Consider the following 21,547-nt stretch of genomic DNA (forward strand, 5'->3'; position numbering starts at 1 on the left):
TAATTTGTCATTTTTTTTATAACTGTGTTTTTTATACTAATAAAATATGAATATATAATTCTTACTGACAGAATTTATCTCCCCTTTCCACACATTTGAGTCTATTCAATTAGTAAATAATGTTCTTGCCCGTGTGACTATTTCTTCTGGTTCTTTGATTTTATATGTTCCTCAGATCCCCGATGAAGGCGTCGCCCATCCTTTTGCTGTAGTGCTAGGAAGGTTTGGCACATTGACCCCGCTTTTTCATCAAACCAAGAAGGCCTACAAAGGCCCTTCACCCCTTTGAAGTAGTGGGAATAACTGCTCTCAGCATCTCCTACTTACCCTTACAAAGAGCCTTTTCGGAAGTGTTCCTGGGCCATCCAGTTAACTGTCCAGCTCGAACCCAGGGTATTGCACAGGAACGCTGCCATCCCGAGTTGAGACTCGAGACTTTGGGAATCACTAGCTTGTGGTCCTGGGCCCTCTCCCACCAAAACTCACCCTAGCTCATCTGGGTTGCGAATTATGAGAGTGTGCCACACTGGGAGCATTTGCAGTCCTTGTGTCGCTCTGCTGTGGTGATCATCGCTGAAAGTGCCTGCAGTTCTCACCTACCGTGTCCTGAGACGTGCTGCACTGGAACTATCCTTCTCTTTCTTTGAGAGCTGAGTAAAGGCTACTGTCCCGCCACGGATGATTGTCCCATCCAACAGCCTCTGAGAGTCGGAGCATCCTGAAACTGCAGGGTTAACACCTACTAGCGAAGTGGGCTAGACTACCAAAGTTTGATCCGGACACTGTTGAGGGACGGTGAGTACGTTCCTAACCTACCAGTGACCCCCTGGCACATCCATCCCTTTTTACACATGAGTATCCCTCAAAAGATACTCACCTTGCCTGTGTGAGCGTGTGCTCCCTGGCTATTCCCGAACTCTATCTACAAGGGAGACCCTCTTCTAGGAATAGGAACTTATTCTTCATTGCCTCAAGGCTCTTCCTGAGCAGCTACTGCCCCGTGAAGATAACCCACTTTTTCATTTACACACGACCACGTGTTGTTTTCGCACAACTGTACTTTGAGCGCTATGCTCCTCACTTTGCAGGGCTGGCCTACATAAATTAGGGATTGTTGATGAAGAACTGCCTAATCTGATATATGTGCTGAACTAACCCCTTTCTATTGCAGGTTGTGGTTATTTTCTCCCCCATGATCAGCCTTAGACTAAACGCATTGTTGTATGTATGTTACTTGGTGAATAAGCGTTTGTGGTAATTGTTTTCTTGATAACTGTGGATTAATCATGTTTTGTTATAAAGGCCTATAATAAATGCATTTTTGATATATATCTAAGGGTAAACCTTGGAGTTTTACTGTGTTTGCTTATTGTGGGCTTCCGATCACTCGCATCCCTCCTGAGGCTTAGTATTGACCGCCTGCCAAGCTACCGTAGATTGGTCTGGTTTGTCCAGAAGGTTCCCCTGTTCCACTAAACTAGGGTGGCCTCCTAAACGTCTGTCCACCAGGTCAGAGTTTAGAAATCCATTTTAACAACAAGTGTCCTAAAAGGAGGCTTTATTACCTTTCAATCAGGCAGTGGAGGGGCCAGTGATGAAACTATGGGCCTAACAGACCTGGCCAAGAAGTGCAGGACAGGGCCTTCTGACCCCATGTTGCTTTCTTTCCATGCTTCAACAGAGATTTTGGTGGTGCAGGCTGCTACGGTGAACCTTAAGACCACCTCTTTTCCATCTTTGCCACTGACGGGTAGAGCAAGACACTGGGCGCATGGGGTACGCAGATACTTCGGCTCTTTGAGCCTTGATCTCCGGCGTCTCAAAGTCTCTGGCCAAGTTTTCCTTTGTCCTATGGTCAGTTATGGCTGAGGCGGCAGAGCACTTTTTCGAGGTCCTCATCAAGTACAACAAAGAAGCCTTCCTTCAGATACTGCAATCTGGTCTGGACAGTGCAAACTGCTTCCGAAGGTTCAAGCACCGAAGGCTACCGCCAAGTCGCTGGGGCTGGCAGTACAGAAGCAGTGTCCTGCGAGCCTGGCAGGCAGGGAAGGGGTTTTCACCCATTTGCCACTTATGCCCAAAGAGGTAGAGATCAAGCACTGGGGCTGGAGGTACACCTAGATGAGGCACTTTCACTCTACACAGCCCTCCACAACCCCCGGTGTGAAGCCTCTCTGAAGTCCCGCAATCTGTCCCCTGTGGGAGTAAGAATATCCCTGTTTGGCGAGTAATGGAAAACTACAAATTCGGACGCCTGTGCCTGCCAGGTCATACAGCAGGGACTGCCTCTCTTTTGCCTTGTGTCCTCAGGACCAACCACCTTGCCACCAACCCGTACCGCCAGAATGTCTCCTGCTGGGGGAGATCTGTCAGCTACTGGCAAAAGGGGCCATAGAGCTGGTACCCTGCTCGTAACGAGGCAGTGGTTGGTACTCAACCTACTTGCAAGTGCCAAAGAAGGACAGAGGTCTGAGACCAATCCTGGATCTGCGGTTGCTGAACTTCAAGAAGTCTCTGGTTTTTCTGATCCATTCTCTTTGATTTATCAGAGTGGTCTTGGACACTCGCCAGGGTCAGAGTTTCCCACTCAAGGACAGGGTGCCGAACATCTACAATATGGTCCAGGTTTTCCAGCCACAAATGAAAGTTCCACCCTCAGCTTTTCTCCTCTTGTTGGGGTCTTATGGTCTCCTGCATCTTGGTGGTGCTAAAGGCCCATCTGTGCATGAGGTTGCTTCAATGAGTTGCCTGTGGTAACAGTTTCAGGGACTACCATCGGACCTTCTACTGGTCTCGGAGAGAGTTTTCCGGAGATCTGCAATGGTGGTCCGTTAAGGACAACCGCCTTAAGGGGTCACTATTCCATAAACCTTGGCCACAAGTGACTCTAGTCACGGATGCATCCTTGAAGGTTACATGCAATTATAACTAATGAAATAATAATGAATGGAAAAATAACTCCAAAATAACAAATTTCTTTTTTGTTGTTTTTGGGTGGTTCGCCACCAAAGCCCCCCCCTTTTTTTATTAATACATTTCCCCCACCCCCAAAACCACTATTCCCTCTCTCAACCCCATTTACATTTTTTCTCCAGAATTAGTTATTTTGGAATTAGTTGTTTTTTCATTTGTTATTTTTTCATTAGTTTTGTATTTGATATAATCATGCATACCGTGCTTGAAGGGCTGGGGCACTCCCCTCCAAGACTTTATGGTGAGTGGACTGTGGTCCAATCAGAGTGCCGTCAGCACATCAATGTGCTGCTGCTGAGGGTGATTAGGTTGGCCCTGGTTGCTTTCCTCCCCTCTGTGAAGGGCAAGATGGTATTGGTCCTAACGGAGAGTACTGTAGCCATACCATGATCTCAAAAAGTGGGGTATGGTGGGCTCCTTGCTTCTGTGCAGAGAAGCAATGTGATTGTGTTTCTGGGCTCTGGTGAACAGCTTGGCTCTGACTGCGGCCCATCTGGCCGGCAATCAGAACGTGTTAGTGGATGCACTGAGCAGGCAATCATCAAGCTCTCTCCCACGAGTGGGAGCTCTGCCAGGAATTTCTGGAGGAGTTTTTCTCCCAATGGGGTACTCCTGAGGTGTACCTCTCTGCTTTCACTGTGAACAGGAAGTGTGTTCTGCTCCAGGGCATTTTATCATCTGAGGGCGATGAGGGACGCCTTGACGGTCGAGTGGGACTTCGACCTACTCAATGCATTGCCGCCAATCCCTGTCATTCCGTTGATCCTGAGAAGACTGCGTCTGTTCAGGTCCACGATCTTGATTGCTCCGGACTGGGCCCGGACGTGGTACATGGAGCTGCTGGACAAGGCCATCTTCCCTCTCTAGCGTCTACTGCAGAGGACAGACCTCCGCTCTCACTCTGAAGGGAAGGCCCTGCATCCAAACCCCTGCAGCCTGAACCTTTATGCCTGGTTGCTGAAAGGTTAAGGTATAAGGAGTGGGATTTGTCGGAGGATGTGCTGGACATGCTCCTCTCTGCTAGAAGACCCGCCACCAACTCCATTTATGCCTGCAGGTAGCGTAGGTTTTCGGCTTGGTGCCGGGAGAGGAATCTGGACCATTTATCTTGCTCCACTTTCTTCTGTCTTTGGCCCTGACAGGCCTGAAAATTGGTACGGTGAAGGATTATCTTGTAGCAGTTGGTCTTCAAGCGGACCCTGGAGCAGGGCTCCTTTTTCACAATCTCCACGGTCATTCAATACCCGAGGAGTCTTAACAATATTTTTCCCCCACGCCCATTTGTTGTTACAGCGTTTAATTTAAAATTAATGTTGATGCTGTTAATGGGCACCCTTGATTGTTTTTTAAGACTACTCACCATTAAGGTGATTTCACTAATTGCCTATGCTAGATGGGTGAATGAGCTCCAGGGTGCTGCCTGTTAATCCTCCCTGCATGCTTTTTTCTAACTAGAAGGCAACGTTGAAAGTTAGACCCCCCCTTTCTTCCAAAGGTGGTCTCAGATTTCCATCTCTCGTAAAAGTTCCATCTACCTGTCTTTTCCTCCTCCTCGTCCTTTCAAGGCAGAGGAGTGTTTCCATCAACTGGATCTGGTGTGGGCCCTCAAGTTCTATGTCTCTCGGAAAAGGGAGAACAGAACTCGGGTGCCCGATATGGCAGGGCTGTCACCAAACAGACCCTGCCTTGAAAAGAAATTCTCTGCATCTCGTAATGCTAGAATCTAGCCGGGAAGGAGGTCCCTGGGCTCACTGCACCAGAGGGTTGGCCGCTGCCTCGACTATGTAACGTGGAGTAACCATTCTGGATATTTGCCAAGCGGCTATATGGTCTTCCTTGCATACCTTTGCCTACCATTACTGCTTGGATTCTATGTCTAGTCGGGATGCTCCTTTTGACAGGGCTGTCCTTCACATAATTTTGATTTAGGCGGTTTCCTTGCTACCCTCCCCTCTCTAGGTCTTTGTACTGCTTTGAGAGTCTTCCATAGATGAGGAATCTGTGGGAGCAAGGAGTATATTAGAAGGACAAATTACGTACCTCTCTGTAATGTTCTTTTTGATGGCTGTTACTCCCTCTGATTCCTCATCGCCCTCCCTACCTGCCCCTCTGTGCAAGGGAAAAGGGTAGAACTGAGGTGCCTCTATATATACTGGCCCAAACGTCATGTCTGGTGCAGGGCACATAGATGCATCAGGTGGAGCCGTGCGGTGCTCCCTGGCAGCAGAAAAGTTTCCACAGAGCAGCTGCGCTGGGAGTTATGAGGAATCCATGGGCGGAATGTCTATCAAAAAAGAACGTTTTAGAGAGGTAAGAGATGTTTGTATCATGTAATTGCTGTAAAATGTCACCAAAAGCTCTTTTACAAGCAAGGAATCTGAATTTTAGTCACAACATAAATTAAGTACTGCAGTGACTGCTTTAATCTGGCTCTGTGCTAGCTCAATCAGCAGGCATTGTGAGGTCTCAACTAAACTGTAATAACTGATTACAATTAAAGTAGTGATGTCACAACTAGTCTGTAATAATGCATTATTTACATGCAGTTTTTTATATGGGTATTACAGGCTGGTATATTATCGAGGAACATGTGTCTCCTTACCTTCATTTCGGTTTTATGCATCACATATATCACTCCATGGACTTGCCACAATTGTTTCTTTTACCAACCCTTTGACCCATGGCTATCAAAATGTTAGCTTAAAAGACATTGGTTTGAGTACCTTTTAAGGAATGCAGGTGAAAAATCTTCAGATATTCACTAGCATGGTGCCTCGGATGATGTTTCACAAAGCTGTTGGTGAGCATGTTGCAAATGAAGCCTCGCTCACCCTTGCCCTGGGATCATGTTCAGTGTACATTCACACTAAATGGACACCACTCTTTGAAACAATGGCCATTGCCCATGTGCGTCATCAACCATACCCTAGTGGAGATAAGTGGAGGGCTATGGTTGGGCAGGCGGCAAGAAACTTCTGGAACAGGTGAGATCTTTCTGTGGCAGACAGGAAAGTGAAGCATGTAGTGTTAGCAGCAGAATGGACGTATGAGAAAGGGGCAGGAACTACAGGGGATTGATAGGCTTATATACCACACTGAGCAGAGGATACCTCCTCTTTGCATGACACAGTGAATTCTGCGTGACCCTGGGAAGGATAATAGTCATTCCTTCTAAGGCAAAGCTTGGGTGCCAGCTCCGAGTAGAAACCTGAGACTGTGACGTTGTTCAGAAACACCTGTAAGTTAATTGCTGTCAATAAAAGCTTCAGACTTCTTGTGCCCACGCCAGTTGTGGAAACATGGGGGGTGGATCAATGTGGTGAGACCCCTGGGCCCAATGATGGAAGGGAAATGGAAGCATGGGGTTGAAGGAAGTTATGGGCAGGTTTCATTACATGCAATGGGCAAGGTGTCAGCTGTCACAAGAAAGATAAAGATATCACCTCAGAAGTAAGACATTCTCTCCTTCCAGCTTCAATAAGCAATACACTATCTGATATTCATTGCAAAACCTCTATAATGCAGTCTGTTGTGGATCCGTCTGTGTCGATGCCCGAATTATCGTACGCGCCTCAGTCCTGATCAAATTATTTTCAGCACTATGACATCGATTTTCAGTGACAATGACATCCTTGAGCTGTTTGGCATCAATCCTGCATGTTTAGGCTCTGGAGCCAGAGAATTACTCTCAGATTAAGCTGATTTGATGGCCTTGACAGTTGGGTTTGGAGATGCAAGTGGCTTGGACACATTCCTCTGATGTGGAGGCTCAACAGGCCCACCCTTAAGGTGACGCAAAAGTGGGAAGTATCGTTCCACAGTGGACAGGGTGGTGGAGGCCCCTAGGTTGGAGAGCCCCAGCTAAACCTCTTTTGGGATATGATCTCACTGACATTTGGATGAGGTAGCTCCTACGGAAAGAGCCATGCCATTCAGTAGGGCCATTGTTGATCCTATCGCCACCTTGTGGCAGAAGTCTTGAAATTCTGAATTCACAAGGAAGTATAAGCCGGCAAGGGGGTGGGGGGGGGCACTGTACCTCTCCACTTAACCTACCCCTGAGGGGCTAGTAGTACAAGCAGCCACATTCGCTACTAGACCGTCCACGTAAACTTCCATTCTCCCTACAGACAGGGAAGGTAAGAAAATTGACACCCTGGCAAAGAAAGTATTGTCATCAGGCAGTATGGCCTTAAAGGCGATCAATGCATCTTGCGCATTTGCAAAATACAGCTTTGGGCTGTGGAAAACCATGGGGTAAGGTTCCCAGTACATTACCGAAGGCGAGATGCAGGAAGGCTTTCTAAGAATGGTGGACGATGGCCAAGAGGTATCCAGGCAGTCTTTGCAGACAGGCCTTGACGTTGCTGACTGTGTCGGGAAGGTCAATGGGGGCAGCTATGGTCTTGAGGAGGCGGGTGTACCTCCACACTTCAGGTTTTCTCTCGCAAAACGTCCAGAATAAGTTGCTGGCCGTTGCCTTTGATTCCGAGAATCTGTTTGGGCCAAAGACCGAAGAGTCCTTGGAAAAGTTTAAGGACTCAAAGCTTAACACAACGTCATTGGGCCTAGCTGTGCAGCAACCGTCGAAACCTTTATTTAGGTTCACCTGTAGAGGGTGGGGATACACACGTTACGTCCCCTTTGGCATGAAGGCATGGGGGCCTTTCTCGTGCTCCGGAAGGGGTTTGGGGCCCTCTAGGGGCCAGCAGATGGCAGCATCAGCTGCTGGGGTGGCACAACCCTCAAAGCCTCTTTGAGTTCTCTCCCCATGCTTCACTGGTTGGGGGACGAATAGACAAGCATTGGCGCCAATTGTGGGAGATAACCTCTGATGCCTGGGTTCTTCAGCTCGTCCTATGGGGGTACTGTCTGCCTTTTTTTAAAAAGGTCACTGGTCTGCACCTCCTGAACAACCGGAACAGGAACTCCAGGAAGAACTCTGAGCCCTGCTTTTAAAGGGTCCTGTGGAAGAGGTACCTCCCGAACAGTGAGGATCGGGCTGCTATTCCTGGTATTTCCTGGTACCCAAGAAAGGGCAGGACTTGGCCAGATTTTGGACCATATGGCTTTGAACAAGTTCCTGAGGAAGGTCAAGATGGTAATGTTGAGAGAAATTATCCACACTCTCAGATGTCAGGATTTGCTGGTGTAGTTAGCTCTCCAGGAGGTCTATTTCCACATGCCGATCCACCGAAAATACAGGACATTTCCTGAGATTCCTCATAAGGGACAAACACTACCAGTTCAAAGTACTCCCCTTTGCGTTGACCTGTGCTCCAAAGGTGTTCACCAAGCTAATGGCAGTAGTCTCGGCCCACCTCACGAGTTCTAGTGTGCATGTGTTCCCATACCTGGACGATTGGTTGATCCGAGGAAGGTTGGGGGAACAGGTTTTGTCCCACCTTGGGGACACTTGCTCACTACTCCACAGGCTGTGCTATTCCCTGAATTTACAGGCTTCCCACACAACATCAATGCAAAAACTCCAGTTCATTGTAGCAGTCCTGGACACTGTGGTGGGAAGGGTTTCCTCCCCATACCCCTGAGGAGAGAGTCAGCAGTGTCAGACAAATGGTTTGACTGTTCGAGCCACACCACCTTGCCAGCGGTTTCTTCATCCGCCTCTTAGGTCTCAAAGCCTCCTGCATTTATCTAGTGCCTGAGAACAGACTGCACATGCTGTATCTGCAGTGGCTACTACGGACTCCATGGGCTCAGTAATTTGCCACCTTAAAGGACATCCTAAAGGTGTCCAGGTCGTGGCCAATGATCTCTCTTGGTGGTCCAGCAGCAAGAGTATATTAGCGGGGGAACCCTTCTGGCCTCCATGGCCCAGACCAGGGTGGTGACAAATGCGCCTCTGAAGAGTTGGGGTGCTCATTGTGAAGAGTTGCAGGTGTGCGGCCTTTGGTCTACAGTGGATGCCCAATGGCACATCAACAGGCTAGAGCTACAAGCAATCAGGTTGACCCTGAAAGCTTTCGTGCCCTCTCTCAAGGGGAAGCATGTCCTGATTATGACGGTGGCCATGCACTACCTGAACAAACGGGGAGGCATGCACTACCTCCTCTTTACAGAGTGGTGATGCAGCTGTGGTTCTGGCTTTTGGAGAATTAGATCTTTGTCTCGGCAGTAGGTCTGGCGGGGCCAGAGAAGGGATTGGCGAACACTCTAAGCAGGCAGAGCACTGTCTCGCACGAGTGGGGAAGTGTGCCAGGAAGTCATAGAGGAGATCTTCGCTCAATTAAGTACTCAGATGGTGGATCTGTTCGCCACAGAGTCCAACAGGAAGTTCAAACAGTTTTGCTCGAGGGAATTCCAGGTGAGAGGCGCACTTGGGGATGCATTCCTAGTGGAGTGGGACTTTGACCTCCACTATACCTTCCCTCCGATTCCTGGCATTTCTTGGCTTCTCAGGAAGTTGAGTAGGATTAAAGCGACCCTGATCTTGATCCCCCTGGACTGGGCAAGGAGAACATGGTACTCGAACCCCCTGAACTTGGGCATTTGCCCCCTCTCTGGTTGCCTTGACAGACTTCTCTCCTATCCCAGTCGACAGGTTGGATACTACACCTGCACCCGGAGTCCCTCAATATACATGTGTGGCTCTTGAGAGGATGAGATTTGATGACTGGGGCCTCTCGGAGGAGATACTTGAGGTGCTGCTGGCTGCATGCAGACCATCAACAAGATCGCTGTACTCGTCCAGGTGGAGAAGATTCGAAGCACGGTGCAGATTGACCCCATCCCTTGCCTCACTGATGGACTGCCTTCTGTCGCTGGCCTCGTCAGGTTTTCAGGTTGCAACAGTCAAGAGATACTTAGCAGCTTTTTCTGTTTTCAAAAGGTCTCCAGATCAAGGGTCTTTCTTTACGATCCCATGAACGGCCCAATTCCTGAAGGGCCTTGCGAATAGGTTTCGCCCTGCTCCCTTTGTTGTCCCAGACTAGGACCTTAAGTTAGTTCTCACTTTCCTCATGGCAGCTCCCTTGCAGCCTTTACATTCTTGCTCCATTTGCTTGCTTACTCTGAAGACTGCTTTTTTGCTGGCCACTACGTCAGCCAGACTGGTCAGTGAGCTGCAGGCCCTATCGTGCAAGCCACCATATCTCTGCTTTTTCAGGGAGAATGTTTCCGTTAAGGTACGACCATGATTTTTACCCAAGGTTGTGGCTTACTTTCATCTATCCCAGGCTATCGACCTGGCTATTTTCGACCCGCCTCCTCATCCCTCCAAGGAGGAGGAGTGGCTCCGTAGGCTAAACCCAGAAAAGGTCTCTCAGCTTTTATATTGCAAGAACTACAAAGTTTAGAAAAATAGACCAACTGTTCGTAGCCTTCTCGCTTGCAAGAAAGGGTTTAGCTGTCTCCAAACAATCCATCTCTAGGTGGATTACGCTTTGCATATCAGAGTGCTATCTCAATGCGGGAAAGGAATTACCATCGGGCATCAGACCCCACTCTGCTAGGGGCGTGGCTGCCTCTTCAGATCTACAGAGGGGCGGTGCCAGTGAGAGACATCTGCCGAGCAGTGACCTGGTCCTCACTGCATACCTTCACTAAATATCACTGCCTAGATGTGACCCACGGAATGAGACTCGCTTTGGGAGTGACGTTTTGCAGAGTTTCCTTGGGTGAGGACTTTCTTCCCGCTTCCTTGGTCCATACTGCTTGGGGAGTCTATCTGATGAGGAATCGGAGGGAGAAAGGCAATCGATTGAAAAAGAAATTACTTACTGATAATGTTATTTCTATGGAATCCATACAAAGAACATTACCGGTAAGTAATTTCTCCATTGTCACTATCTGGGGACACACCACTTGCCCGGAGTAATAATGCCTTATTAACAGTATGATATTTTCATGCCACCTGTGACAGTACATGCCAGCACTGCCTCTTAACACTTTGTCTTGTGGCCAGCATCCCGCACATAGCAGGATTGCAATCAAAATATGCCTCATGCCCCCTGCCATCGCATGGATTGGCCCTGCACTCATATCTTTCAAAAAGCACAGTCACACGTGCTCACCCACACACAGATCCACACAGCCACTTGCATGCACACATTCATATGTACACACAGAATAGTTTAACTTACCTGCTCAAGCTTGTATTAGGACTTTGTCATGTTGCAAACATCCTTATTATGGCACCTTCAGGTAGGAAGCAGAGTGAGAGGTGTCAATAAACACCTCCTTCCCAGTCCTGCTTTGTGTGTGTGTGTGTGTGTCAGTATTACGATTTTGGCACCGAAGGCAGCTCCCTATTACCGTATGCGCAGGAGCACTCCCTATAAGGAAATGGATTTTGTGAGAAACCTGAGGGTATCCTCATTCCTACTCCCCCTGGATCCTCTTCTCAGGTGGCCAGGGAAAGGCCATCACTCTTGGATGCTGAACCTGGGGCTGGAGAAGCGAGGGTGGATCACCTGGGCGGAGGGTCCTTGGGGATTGGGAGTGGGGTGCCTACAGGAGAGACATGGAACCCATCTTCCTATTGAAGACCAACCTAACCCTCCCTCAGCTTTGATAGGCTATTGTAAGTCGGCTCCCCTAATTTCCCCACATTTAATCTGACATACTGGGGCGAGGAAGAGGCGACCGAGGGATGAACACTAAAAACCCATTTCACCACTCTAGTACTGGGACAAAGAAAATGCCTGCAGAATACTGTGAGGTTCAGGCATGTCCCTTTAATTAGGGTGAGGCAAGCCCAATTGAGAATCCCCACCTGCAACCTGTCAAGTGGTTGCTGGTGTATAAAGAGAGAACCAGAGAGCAGCATGGTGTGGAGCAAACGGGAGGCCTCTGTGGGAGAGACCAGCAGGGGACCCTTCTTGTGAGGAGGCAGCCGTGGTGGGATCTGAGAGGAAACTAGGGTGCTGGCCAATCTCCCAAAGGACCTGTGGAACCCAGGGTAAGCTGGGCTGTGAGGCCACCACAGGTGTGGGAGCCTGTGTGTGTTGGAGAAACGAGCAAAGAAGGATGCTGTCCTCGTCCGTGCCGAAGCAGCATAGCTGCTGGCGTGTGGAGGACAGCATCCGGAGTGCGATCAGGGCTCCGAGAGGCCGGCCCGCCTACCCAAGCAGCAGAAGAAAGGAAGCAGAGCCAGCGGAGTGGAACGCTGAAGACCGGTAATTGTCGGGGAAAGTCAATGAGTAGCTGGGCGCTCCTAGTGGGCTATGCATAGGCAGTCAAGTGCTGTATGAGTTTATTGAATACCGAATAGAATGAAACGTTGAAACAAAGCTGATTTACGTATTTTGAAGATCAAAATGAGTGCAAACTTGAAAGCAAGCTAAAGTAAGCTTTTTGAATACAGAACTGTGTGGGCAAAGCGAATAGTGGCAACTTATGGAAAAGAGCGCAAGTGTGAAAGAATGCAACAGAAAGGTGGGGCATGAAAAAGACAACCACAAAATGAACTTTATGAATGGACACAGCACAGAAAGGTCATGGCTGGCAAGAAGTGTGTTACACATCATGGCAAAGCGAAGAGGCAACCAGGAGACGCAGGAGAGTGTAATACTTCACACAGGGCCAAGAGGCCAAGATTAAGTAAACTAAGTGAATGTGAATCTGTACACAGAGACAAGTACAGAAGAATCATTGTGGGCTGGAGAGCATAGGGTTCCTGGTTGCGCGACCTGTGATCGGTGGACTGTGTGGTCTGAAAATTGAGCCTAGACCAGTGAGCCCTAAAAGGTGAAAGTCAAAGACATTCTGAATTGAACCAAGCAGGAGAACTGTGAGTAAACTGGTAAGGCGAGCCAGAAGGAGGGTCAAGTAGACCTAGATTTGTGTTGATTTGAAAGATTGAAACCAGTACAAGTTGCTACATTGCAATCTTGGGGAAGGGCGAACCCTGAGGTTTAGATGAACTGAAAATACTGTCTCGCGGACGGATCTTCAAGACCCTTTTTTGTGTGAACTGTGTTGCTCTGAACTTGGGGAAGGGAACCCAGAGGATTGTGTGGAACTGTATTGCCTTGAACTTGGGAAAAGGTAATCATGAGACTTGTATGTGGAACATTCTTGAACTTGGAGAAGGGGAGCTGAAAAGGAAGCTAAGAGGTGGAAGAAGCACAGAACTTTGTGTTAATCACATTACTTTGATTATTGACATCCCTACATATTGTTTAGCTGTAGTTGTGAGGGCAAGGATAGGTTTTGGACACAAACAGACTTTTAAGTTGAACTTTTTGACCCAGACTTTTCATTCAGGTAGGGAAATCCCACCTTAGTATAGTTAGGCCTTACTACCATCCTGACATTTGATTTAATAAACAATTTTCTTTTGAACTGTGAATCTGTTGTCTGTGTCTTGCTTCATGATGCCTTCACAGTATGCATTAACCCATTCCACATGCCCAATGATCCATGCAGGCTGGGGAAGCAGAATCCTTCCATCATAGAGAGACAGAGATGAGCCCATTTTATTGTGAAGATTGCTGATGTTACGGGAGTAGATTTCCGCAGCATCTAGTTCCATTCTGTCAAAGCTAGCATAAAGGCAACAGCACAGTAGAAAAATGCGGTTTCATCCAAAATGTTAGAGGAAAAAACAACGAATGCGTGATTTGGCTGAATTTCGGCTATTAAAAAAATCCAAACGCCTGAAAAATTCGACCAGATCACACATTCGGAGCTGGGGGCTGCAGGGGTGTCCTCCGTACCCTTGGATACTATATTGTGAGCAAGGGTTATGGGGGTAAGACCCGCAGCCATCCCAAACAAAAAAGGATACATGGGTGTCCCCCGCACCCTTGCTCACTATATTGTGAGCAGGGATTGCGGGGGTCACCCCAGCAGCTGTCCCAAAAAATAAAAAAAGGAAAGGACCCTGTGGCGCCGGTTCCCGATTATGGAAGTGAAAGGGAACAGGCGTTGCAGGGACACATCGTGTCGGAATGCAAGGTAAGTAGGGGTGTGGGGTGTGGGTAGAGGTGTGGGCCAAGTCAGTAATGTTCAGGGGAGAAAATACCGAAGATTATTTCGAAAAAATGTTCTTCAGTCTTTTCTCCCTCAAACATTTCTAATTTGGTCTTTCACCCCCAATCTGAAAAAATGCTTATGTCATGGATCTAAACATATCATTGCCATGCTGCAGAAGCCTAAGAATGAGAAGAATCCCAGTAAGGAACTCTGAGGAAGGAATTACCTTAGCACTGAACAAAAGATATGAGACCCTAGGGAGGGAGACTGTTATATGGATGCTAACCTGTACACGGTGGAAATCTGGGCATAACATGCAGAGCTGGGAGTCTCCTACCCAACTAAAAAGGAAACCTCAACATGAAGCCTTGAAGTATGTACAAGCAGGGGAACAACTCTAGTGATACTCAGGACATGTGTTCAGACTAAAAAGGAGAAAGCCTTAACCAATGGTCCAGAAGTGAATAAAAGTTGACAACCAGGCAGAATCCATATGCTCCAAGAGAGAATTTGTCTGCAGCACTTGTAGAATAAATTACTGTATTAGAGGTGTCCTAACAAATGGCCTGTGACACTCACAGAAACAGCGTTTTCGGATAAAACGTGGTGAAAATCACTAGTCTCTGGTTGTTACTCTGACAGCAGAAAGCCAAGAATGAACATTGGCTTAAAAATGTTGCACACTATGGTGGGTGATGGGTTATCAATTGACCCAAACCACAGGAGCTCTAAAGTAGAGTAGGGACCTTTTAGTAAAACATTGCTGATGAAAACCTTTCATTTAATTCCTTTGTCGTTTCTATTAGTCGTCCGTTTATTGCCACTGCACACACAAAAATTGTGATGGTGAGCTTGCAGTAAACTAAACCAATTATCGGATAGTCAATTATAGCATAGTTGGGTAATATGCGCTTATTCCTGGACGCATAATCAATGCTCCAAAATTATCATTATATTGTGTGTTTATTTACAAAATGCACCTGGGAATTTGTTCACAAAGTGCTTATATCATCTCATTCACAAAGTGATATTCTCAAGGTATATATATCCTATTTCATTCAGAAAGTGCCAGTATTCACATATCGGGGCATGTGCGAATGTGTCACCCTGTTGGTGGACTTCCTCAAGGCATAAAACTGTTACCCTCTAAAGTTGCGCACAAATGTGTCTTGTATACAATGATTTTACATGCATAACCTATATACCCTTCTGTAAGTACATTTGTCAAGACGGTCATCATTCAGGTTCACATATATATCATCTCAGTTATACTGTACTGGATGCTTCCAGTAGGTATTGCTCCCTTGTTGTTTCATTCCATATTTGTTCACAATAAATCGATACCCATTTTTATATCTATGGACCTATTCCACTCCTCATGTTAGGATTGAAAGGCAGAGAATTATATTGGTGCATGTCCACACTTTGAGGGCAATTCATGGCAATGAAGGGGCCGTGATCCCATATGGATAAGAACCCATTGAGACATCACGTGGATAATTGGTTGAGGCGTTTACTTCAGCTGATGTTTGGTTGGCAGAATTGGTAGCAGACTTAAAGGATGCCAGTGGTCTTAACACTTCACAAGACCTGGTTATCATGCAGGCATCCACATTGTCATTTTGTAAAACAATGGAGAAAGTGATGGCACCATTAGGGCTGGGCATTCCAACAAAACAGCTGCTCATTACAAACTGACTGGCATCCTGAAAAGAGGACCGGCAATGGAGATATTGCTCCTTTTTTATGCTGCTATTGCGGACCGGGAGCTCGACACCTGGCAACATCCATGTTCAGCGGTGACAGTGGATACACATTTGACAAAACAATATGAATCTGTGCCATACATTCCAGTTTACCTATCTAAGTATGCCAATCCAGAACGCCTGGTGGTCCAAGCTTCTGCCAGTTAGGGAAAGCTATAATTTGGATGCTATGGGAAAGAAAATATTTGCAGCTGGAAGCGTGACTCATAACCATAAATACATCTTATTTCCTTCTCAAATATTCACCCATCCTGAGGAACCTTATTTCAGAGGTGGTAGAACACCACCCTGAAGGTCATATTTGGGATAGATTTAATGTCATTGTTGTTTTATGCAAGAAAGCCGCTTGCTTGTTGCCTGGTGAATGAACTGTGCCAGTTGGCCCTGGCCAATGCACAGCTGATTCTGTGTCTGGGTCAATTGAAATCATACAAATGGGCACTTTGCCACCAGGTCCTTCTGGAAATCTTCAATCTTTGGGGAGCCCCCTTAGTTGGATCTGTTCACCTCCAGTGTTTTTCTCCAATTAATCTGCACTCAGTGCGGAATTAAGGGAGGGTGTTCATAGTGGACTGCTACTTCAAACTCTTTCTATGCCTTTCTACTGATTCCTGCCATTCTGCAGATTCTCAGGAGGATAGAGGTTCTGGACCACAATGATTCTGATTGACCCCGACTAGGCTCGGAGAGCTTGATCCTCGTATCGCCTAGAAATTACTATCTGTCCTCCCATGTACCTCCCGAAGAGAGTGGACCTGGTCTTCCAGTGGGAAGGCAAATCCTTCTACCGAATCTCAGCACTTTTAGCCTGCAAGCGTGGCTGCTGAGCATTTGAGATACACGGATTGGGATTTGTCTGAATATCCGCAGCGATCCACCACCAGAAATCTATATATAACTGTTGGTGAAGAAAATTATTTTCTTGTTGCAGAAAAAGGTTTTAGACCTTGCATCCTATTCCACAGCCTCAATTCTGCAATTTCTTCTCGCTTTGGCCCAGCATGGCCTTGGGGGTTGGCACTGTAAAGGGCTATTTGGCCACCATCTTTGTTTTTATGAGGATGCCTGAACAAGGTACCTATTTCTCTATTCCTACAGTTGTTCAATTTCTGGAAGGTTTAGTTAACAGTTCCTTTCAGCTGGCTTGTGATCCCACCTTGGCACTTGTACCTTGTTTTAAATTTTTTGATGGGATCGCCTCCACTCCTCCTCCATGAGACAGATAACCCTAAATGTTTTTTCCTGGTTGCTATAGCCTTTGGCTAGTAAGGTTGGTGACCTTCAAGTTCTGTAGGCATGGCCCCTTACTTGACTTCCTCAAAGGTTTACTAACACTTTAAGTGCACGCTGCTTCCTTCCCAAAGTAATCCCTGGATTCTATTTGAACCAGAAAATGCATCTACTGTTTTTATTTACCTGACACCTCACTCTTCCAAGGAAGAAGAGAGGTTCCATAGTATGGTTCCGAAAAGAGCTCCAAGCCTCTGTCGCTGGAATGAGGGACTGCCATAAAGACAACCAGCTTTTAATTGCCTTTGATGGATCCAGACAGGGTATTTCTGTCTCTAAGCAGACAGTGACTTGTTTGTTTTGTGCATCACGTAATGTAAAAGCTGTGCCTCAGGGTCTAGAAACCCACTCCATGAGATGAGTTGTGGCTACCTCCGCAATGCAGTTATGATTTTCTAGCCTTTGACATTTACCAGGAGGCGATATTGGCTTTGCTTCACACCTTCCCAAAGCACTGTTGCCTGGGCTCACAATCTGACTACAATGTCTGCTTTGGAAGGGCAGTGCTGTAGTGCAGTTTCTCCTCACTCTACCCCCTCCTTCAGAATCAGTGTACTGCTATTGTAGCATATCTAAGCAGAGGGTGCACTCTTTTAGAAAGCCAAATTGCTTAGCTCTTACCTCTGGTAATGTTCTTTTTGATGGATTCTCTTCCCAAAGGCTCATCGCCCTTCAAACATACCCCTTATGTAAGGAGCTTGTTAACATCTCAAGGGAGGATCTTTTCAGATTCCCTCAGCTGCTGCTGAGTCTGGGGGGATGGTGGTGAAAGGGAGAACTGATATCACAGGAGATGATGTGCTCTATAGATATGCCCTGATGGTGTCGCTTATGGAGCCATAGAGCTGGGCGGCTAAACGGGTAGATGCCTAACTACATTACACCACTGCCATAAAATGTTTCTGATGACAGCTGCCATTGCAAATCAAAGATGAGATATTTGTGGGAACTGAATACATCTGAAAAGTTATTAATATAGATTTGTCATTTGTTCTTCCTCTGCCTCCCTGTGCGTAGAGACAAAGTCTCATTTGTTTGTCCTATTGTCTATTCAATTGTAAAATGCACTTTCCTAGCACCCCTAAAAGACAACCTAATTTGCAGTTGCATGGCAGCAAAAGAGCATTGTTACTAGATGATTCACCTTGTCTTTGTTAATTATGGTATTGCTGCTTCTAAATCAAAGATCATATTGTTATGTATTTCTAGTTGTTCCTGTAATCTTGAAGGCATTGACCTTTGATGAAAAACGGGGAGCCTACAGCGTTGGCTCCAATGTCCGTGATGCAGCATGTTACGTTTGCTGGGCTTTTGCTCGTGCCTATGAACCTCAAGAATTGAAGCCATTTGTGAACGAGATTGCCAGGTAAAGACGAAATTCTGGTTATGCCACAGTGGGAAAATGCATCTTCTCTTGTCTTTGCTTCCTTTTAATGTCTTGTGTATCTAAAATATTCATCCAACATGGCCTTTCTGTCTATTGTTTGCTTAAAGCCAAAATGTTGAGTTCCATGCATCATCCACGTTTTCTAAAACTAGTAAAGCTAATGTAATACCGTTTTCTGTCATCTGTTGGTACATATTTAATGTGTTGTCTTGGCATATTAACCATCATCATAAACAAAGGGAAAGTAACGACATAAATTCAACGAATGCAGTACAACTGCATTATAAGCATTAAGGTGTCTCTGGTATGTATTTATTTATTCATGCATGTCTGTTCTTGTAAAGTGCAGCAAAATATTACCACATAAAACAAAGGATTCCGGTAAATGTTCTGTAGTGCAGAGGCCGGCATGGTAAAAGATCTTGCAGCACATCTAAAGAGTCAATAGGTGGGACCCACGAGCCGCGAGAAGGCCTGGTGTGGGCTACTTGGGGATGTGGTGTAATGAGTCCACTTAGTGACCAAACATATGGTCTTCTCACTGAAAATGGCCATATATTCTTTGCTGGACATTTAAAGACCATGGCCCTCATTACAACTCAGGCGTTAAGGGTTAACGCCACCGTTAACCCTTAACGCCTGATTCCCACCTTAACGCCTGCTTTTTGCAGGCGTTAAGTTCCATGGTGCTAAGGCACCTTGGTGCTAATTACGGCACCGTAATTTACGGTGCCGTAATTAGCGCCTTCCCCACTCCCATTATGCCCTATGGGGCAAAAATGGGAATGGGGAAGGGAAAATGGGAAATGGGGATTTACCGCCCCACTCACCTTGTAATGGGGCGGTAAATCCGCCATCCACCATGGTGTAAACGTAGTTTACACCATGGTGGTAAAGTTGGTGCACTTAGCACCAAGGTTGTAATGAGGCCCCATACCTTTTACACATATGGCATTATATGTTAGGAACATTTTAGCTGAAGGAACAACCTGGATATGGCATTCAGAATTCTCTGAAGTTGGTAATGGAAGATTTGCCAGGTCAGGATCGCCGAGACTAAACGAATACATTGCTGGCAGAGAACAGGAATTGGCGGTCTTAGCTGAAAGAACTGGGTCTGGGTCACATAGTTCATTATGGGAGAACCTGGACGAGTTGGCATATGTTTTGATGCAAAAACTCGTCACTAGAATTTGCTAAATTGCAGACAATTAGTTCTGCAATGTTCGTGCTCATTGAAAGGTTATCACTTTATTCGTAGCTCCAGCACGGTCGCCACCAGTCACCCATTGCATGTCATCAAGTACTGAAATTAGTGCACACTCAGCACAGAGATTTCTTAGATATCTTGCTTAGGCGAAATGCTGAAGGTAATGAAATTCAATAACTTCTTTAAGATGAGCCATCACCACAATTTCCATATGTTTTGCAGGGAAAGGGATTTGGGAAATTAGTCTATAATTGAGGAAGACGAGCTGGGTTCATAAAAGGTATTTGGATGTTCTTCAATTCTATAAGGAGTTAGAGAAAATCTCTGATTGTAAAGTAGGTGTTGAGGTTTTTTCCACTGTGTAGGCAGACAGCATTTTCTGCTGACAAAGGCAAAGGTCTGAGCGCTTAAACTGGATTCAACATGGAAAGGTAGATAGTGTGTATTTAAGGGGGAGATTCACCAATTACTTGCAATGTTGTGTTCTCGCTCCCCTGCTTCCTAAACTATATTTGGCTGACTTGGCCATGTTAGTAGACAACTGCAAACATTTCCCTCCAAAGATTGGCTCCCACAGGGTATCTTGGTTGATGTACTGCGATGATACTGTGCTGTTGGATAGTACATCTATTTACCTTCAGCGCTCTACCAAGGCTTTGCATAGGTAATTGAAGAACAATGGCTTGAACTGAATAAGTCAAAAATCATATTCATGGTAGTGGGGAAGAAAATGTCGCTTGGGAATTTTAAATGGCAAATAGATGGCAAAACCATTGAGGTTGTCACCAATTATGTGTAATTGAGGGCTTTGTTGAACGTAGGCTGCTCAATTGACCAGCTAAAAAAGCATGTGTATACAAAAGCAATGAAAAATTGGGCATGATTACGAGCCTTGTGCGTGCCAGTGGGGACCACTCGGTAGAAGGGTTCTGCCACGTTTACATCCTTAATATTTTCCCAGATTATTATACAGTCTCGTACACGGATAGAGAGTTGAAAGGGCTAAAAACGCTGTAAGGAAAGCTGTGAAAGGGAACAATAGGTTTGCCGAAATAAGTGCAGGTGGAAGCCATTTGGATGGAGCCGAGCCTTCTCTCCCTAGCAACGTTCATTAAGGTCAATCATAGTTTGCTTCTCTGATTCTGTCTGATCGTGGTCTGACTCAGTTGGGTTCGTATGGCGAGAGCTGCCGCTCTCTCTTTGAGTCTGACCAGTTGTTAAAATAATTCCATACCACCTGCACAGAGTTTCATGCAAGAATTGATTGGGAAATCGACCCACTTGAAAACGTAATGCTAGTTAAACAATCCTTAAAAAAGAAAGCGTATGAGTGGTATTTTGCCCAAAATGTGGAATATCTGGAGGGAAAAATGTCCATGCCATCGTTTGTGAAACAAGCATTTCCATTTCTTGTTCCTTTTGACTACCTTGTAACGTTTAATGACAAAAAGGCTAAAATACTTTGGCCTGAAGCTTCGGTTCAATCTCTTGCCTGCTATACCGGTAGTGGGTGTTCAGAAGCGATTACCATGGGGTGGAGAGGCATGTCTGTAGATTGTGGAGCAGTATTGGAGATAATAAGGCACCTCCTTTGAAGATCTATCTAAGGGGTTATGGGTCTTTTGTGTCCTCTCCTCATTGTATTGGAGGCAATCTGGTCTTACATTTCTAGCTCGTCTTCTAGGGTCCTTACTCAGGCTACTTTTGATGTATGGGGTGTGAGAAACCTGATGGTATCCTCACTCCTCTTACTCTCCCTGGATCCTCTTCATTGGTGGCCAGGGAAAGGCCATTGCTTTTGGATCGTGACTCTAGGGGTGGAGAAGCGAAGGAGGATCACCTAGTTGGAGGGTCCTTGGGGATTGGGAGTGGGGTGCCCACAGGGGAGCCATGGCATCCCCCTTTCCCTATTGAAGACCAACCTAACCCTCACCCAGCCTTTCTAGGCTACTGCAAGCCAGCTCCCCTCATTTTCCCACACCT

General features: G+C 46.4%; 1 protein-coding gene across 4 annotated transcripts in view; it reads left to right on the top strand.

The window, feature by feature from the left end:
• Positions 1-21,547, top strand: part of TBCD (tubulin folding cofactor D) — a 2,839,019-nt gene that overhangs the window by 1,341,930 nt on the left and 1,475,542 nt on the right. For all 4 annotated transcript variants that reach the window (XM_069654539.1, XM_069654542.1, XM_069654540.1 and 1 more), the window contains exon 16: positions 18,177-18,333. In XM_069654539.1, coding sequence (XP_069510640.1) covers positions 18,177-18,333 — 157 coding nt within the window. The remainder of the gene's footprint in view (positions 1-18,176; positions 18,334-21,547) is intronic.

The sequence above is a fragment of the Ambystoma mexicanum genome, chromosome 3q, assembly GCF_040938575.1.
Source record: "Ambystoma mexicanum isolate Mex_15411 chromosome 3q, UKY_AmexF1_1, whole genome shotgun sequence".
Classification (NCBI taxonomy): Eukaryota; Metazoa; Chordata; class Amphibia; order Caudata; family Ambystomatidae; genus Ambystoma; species Ambystoma mexicanum.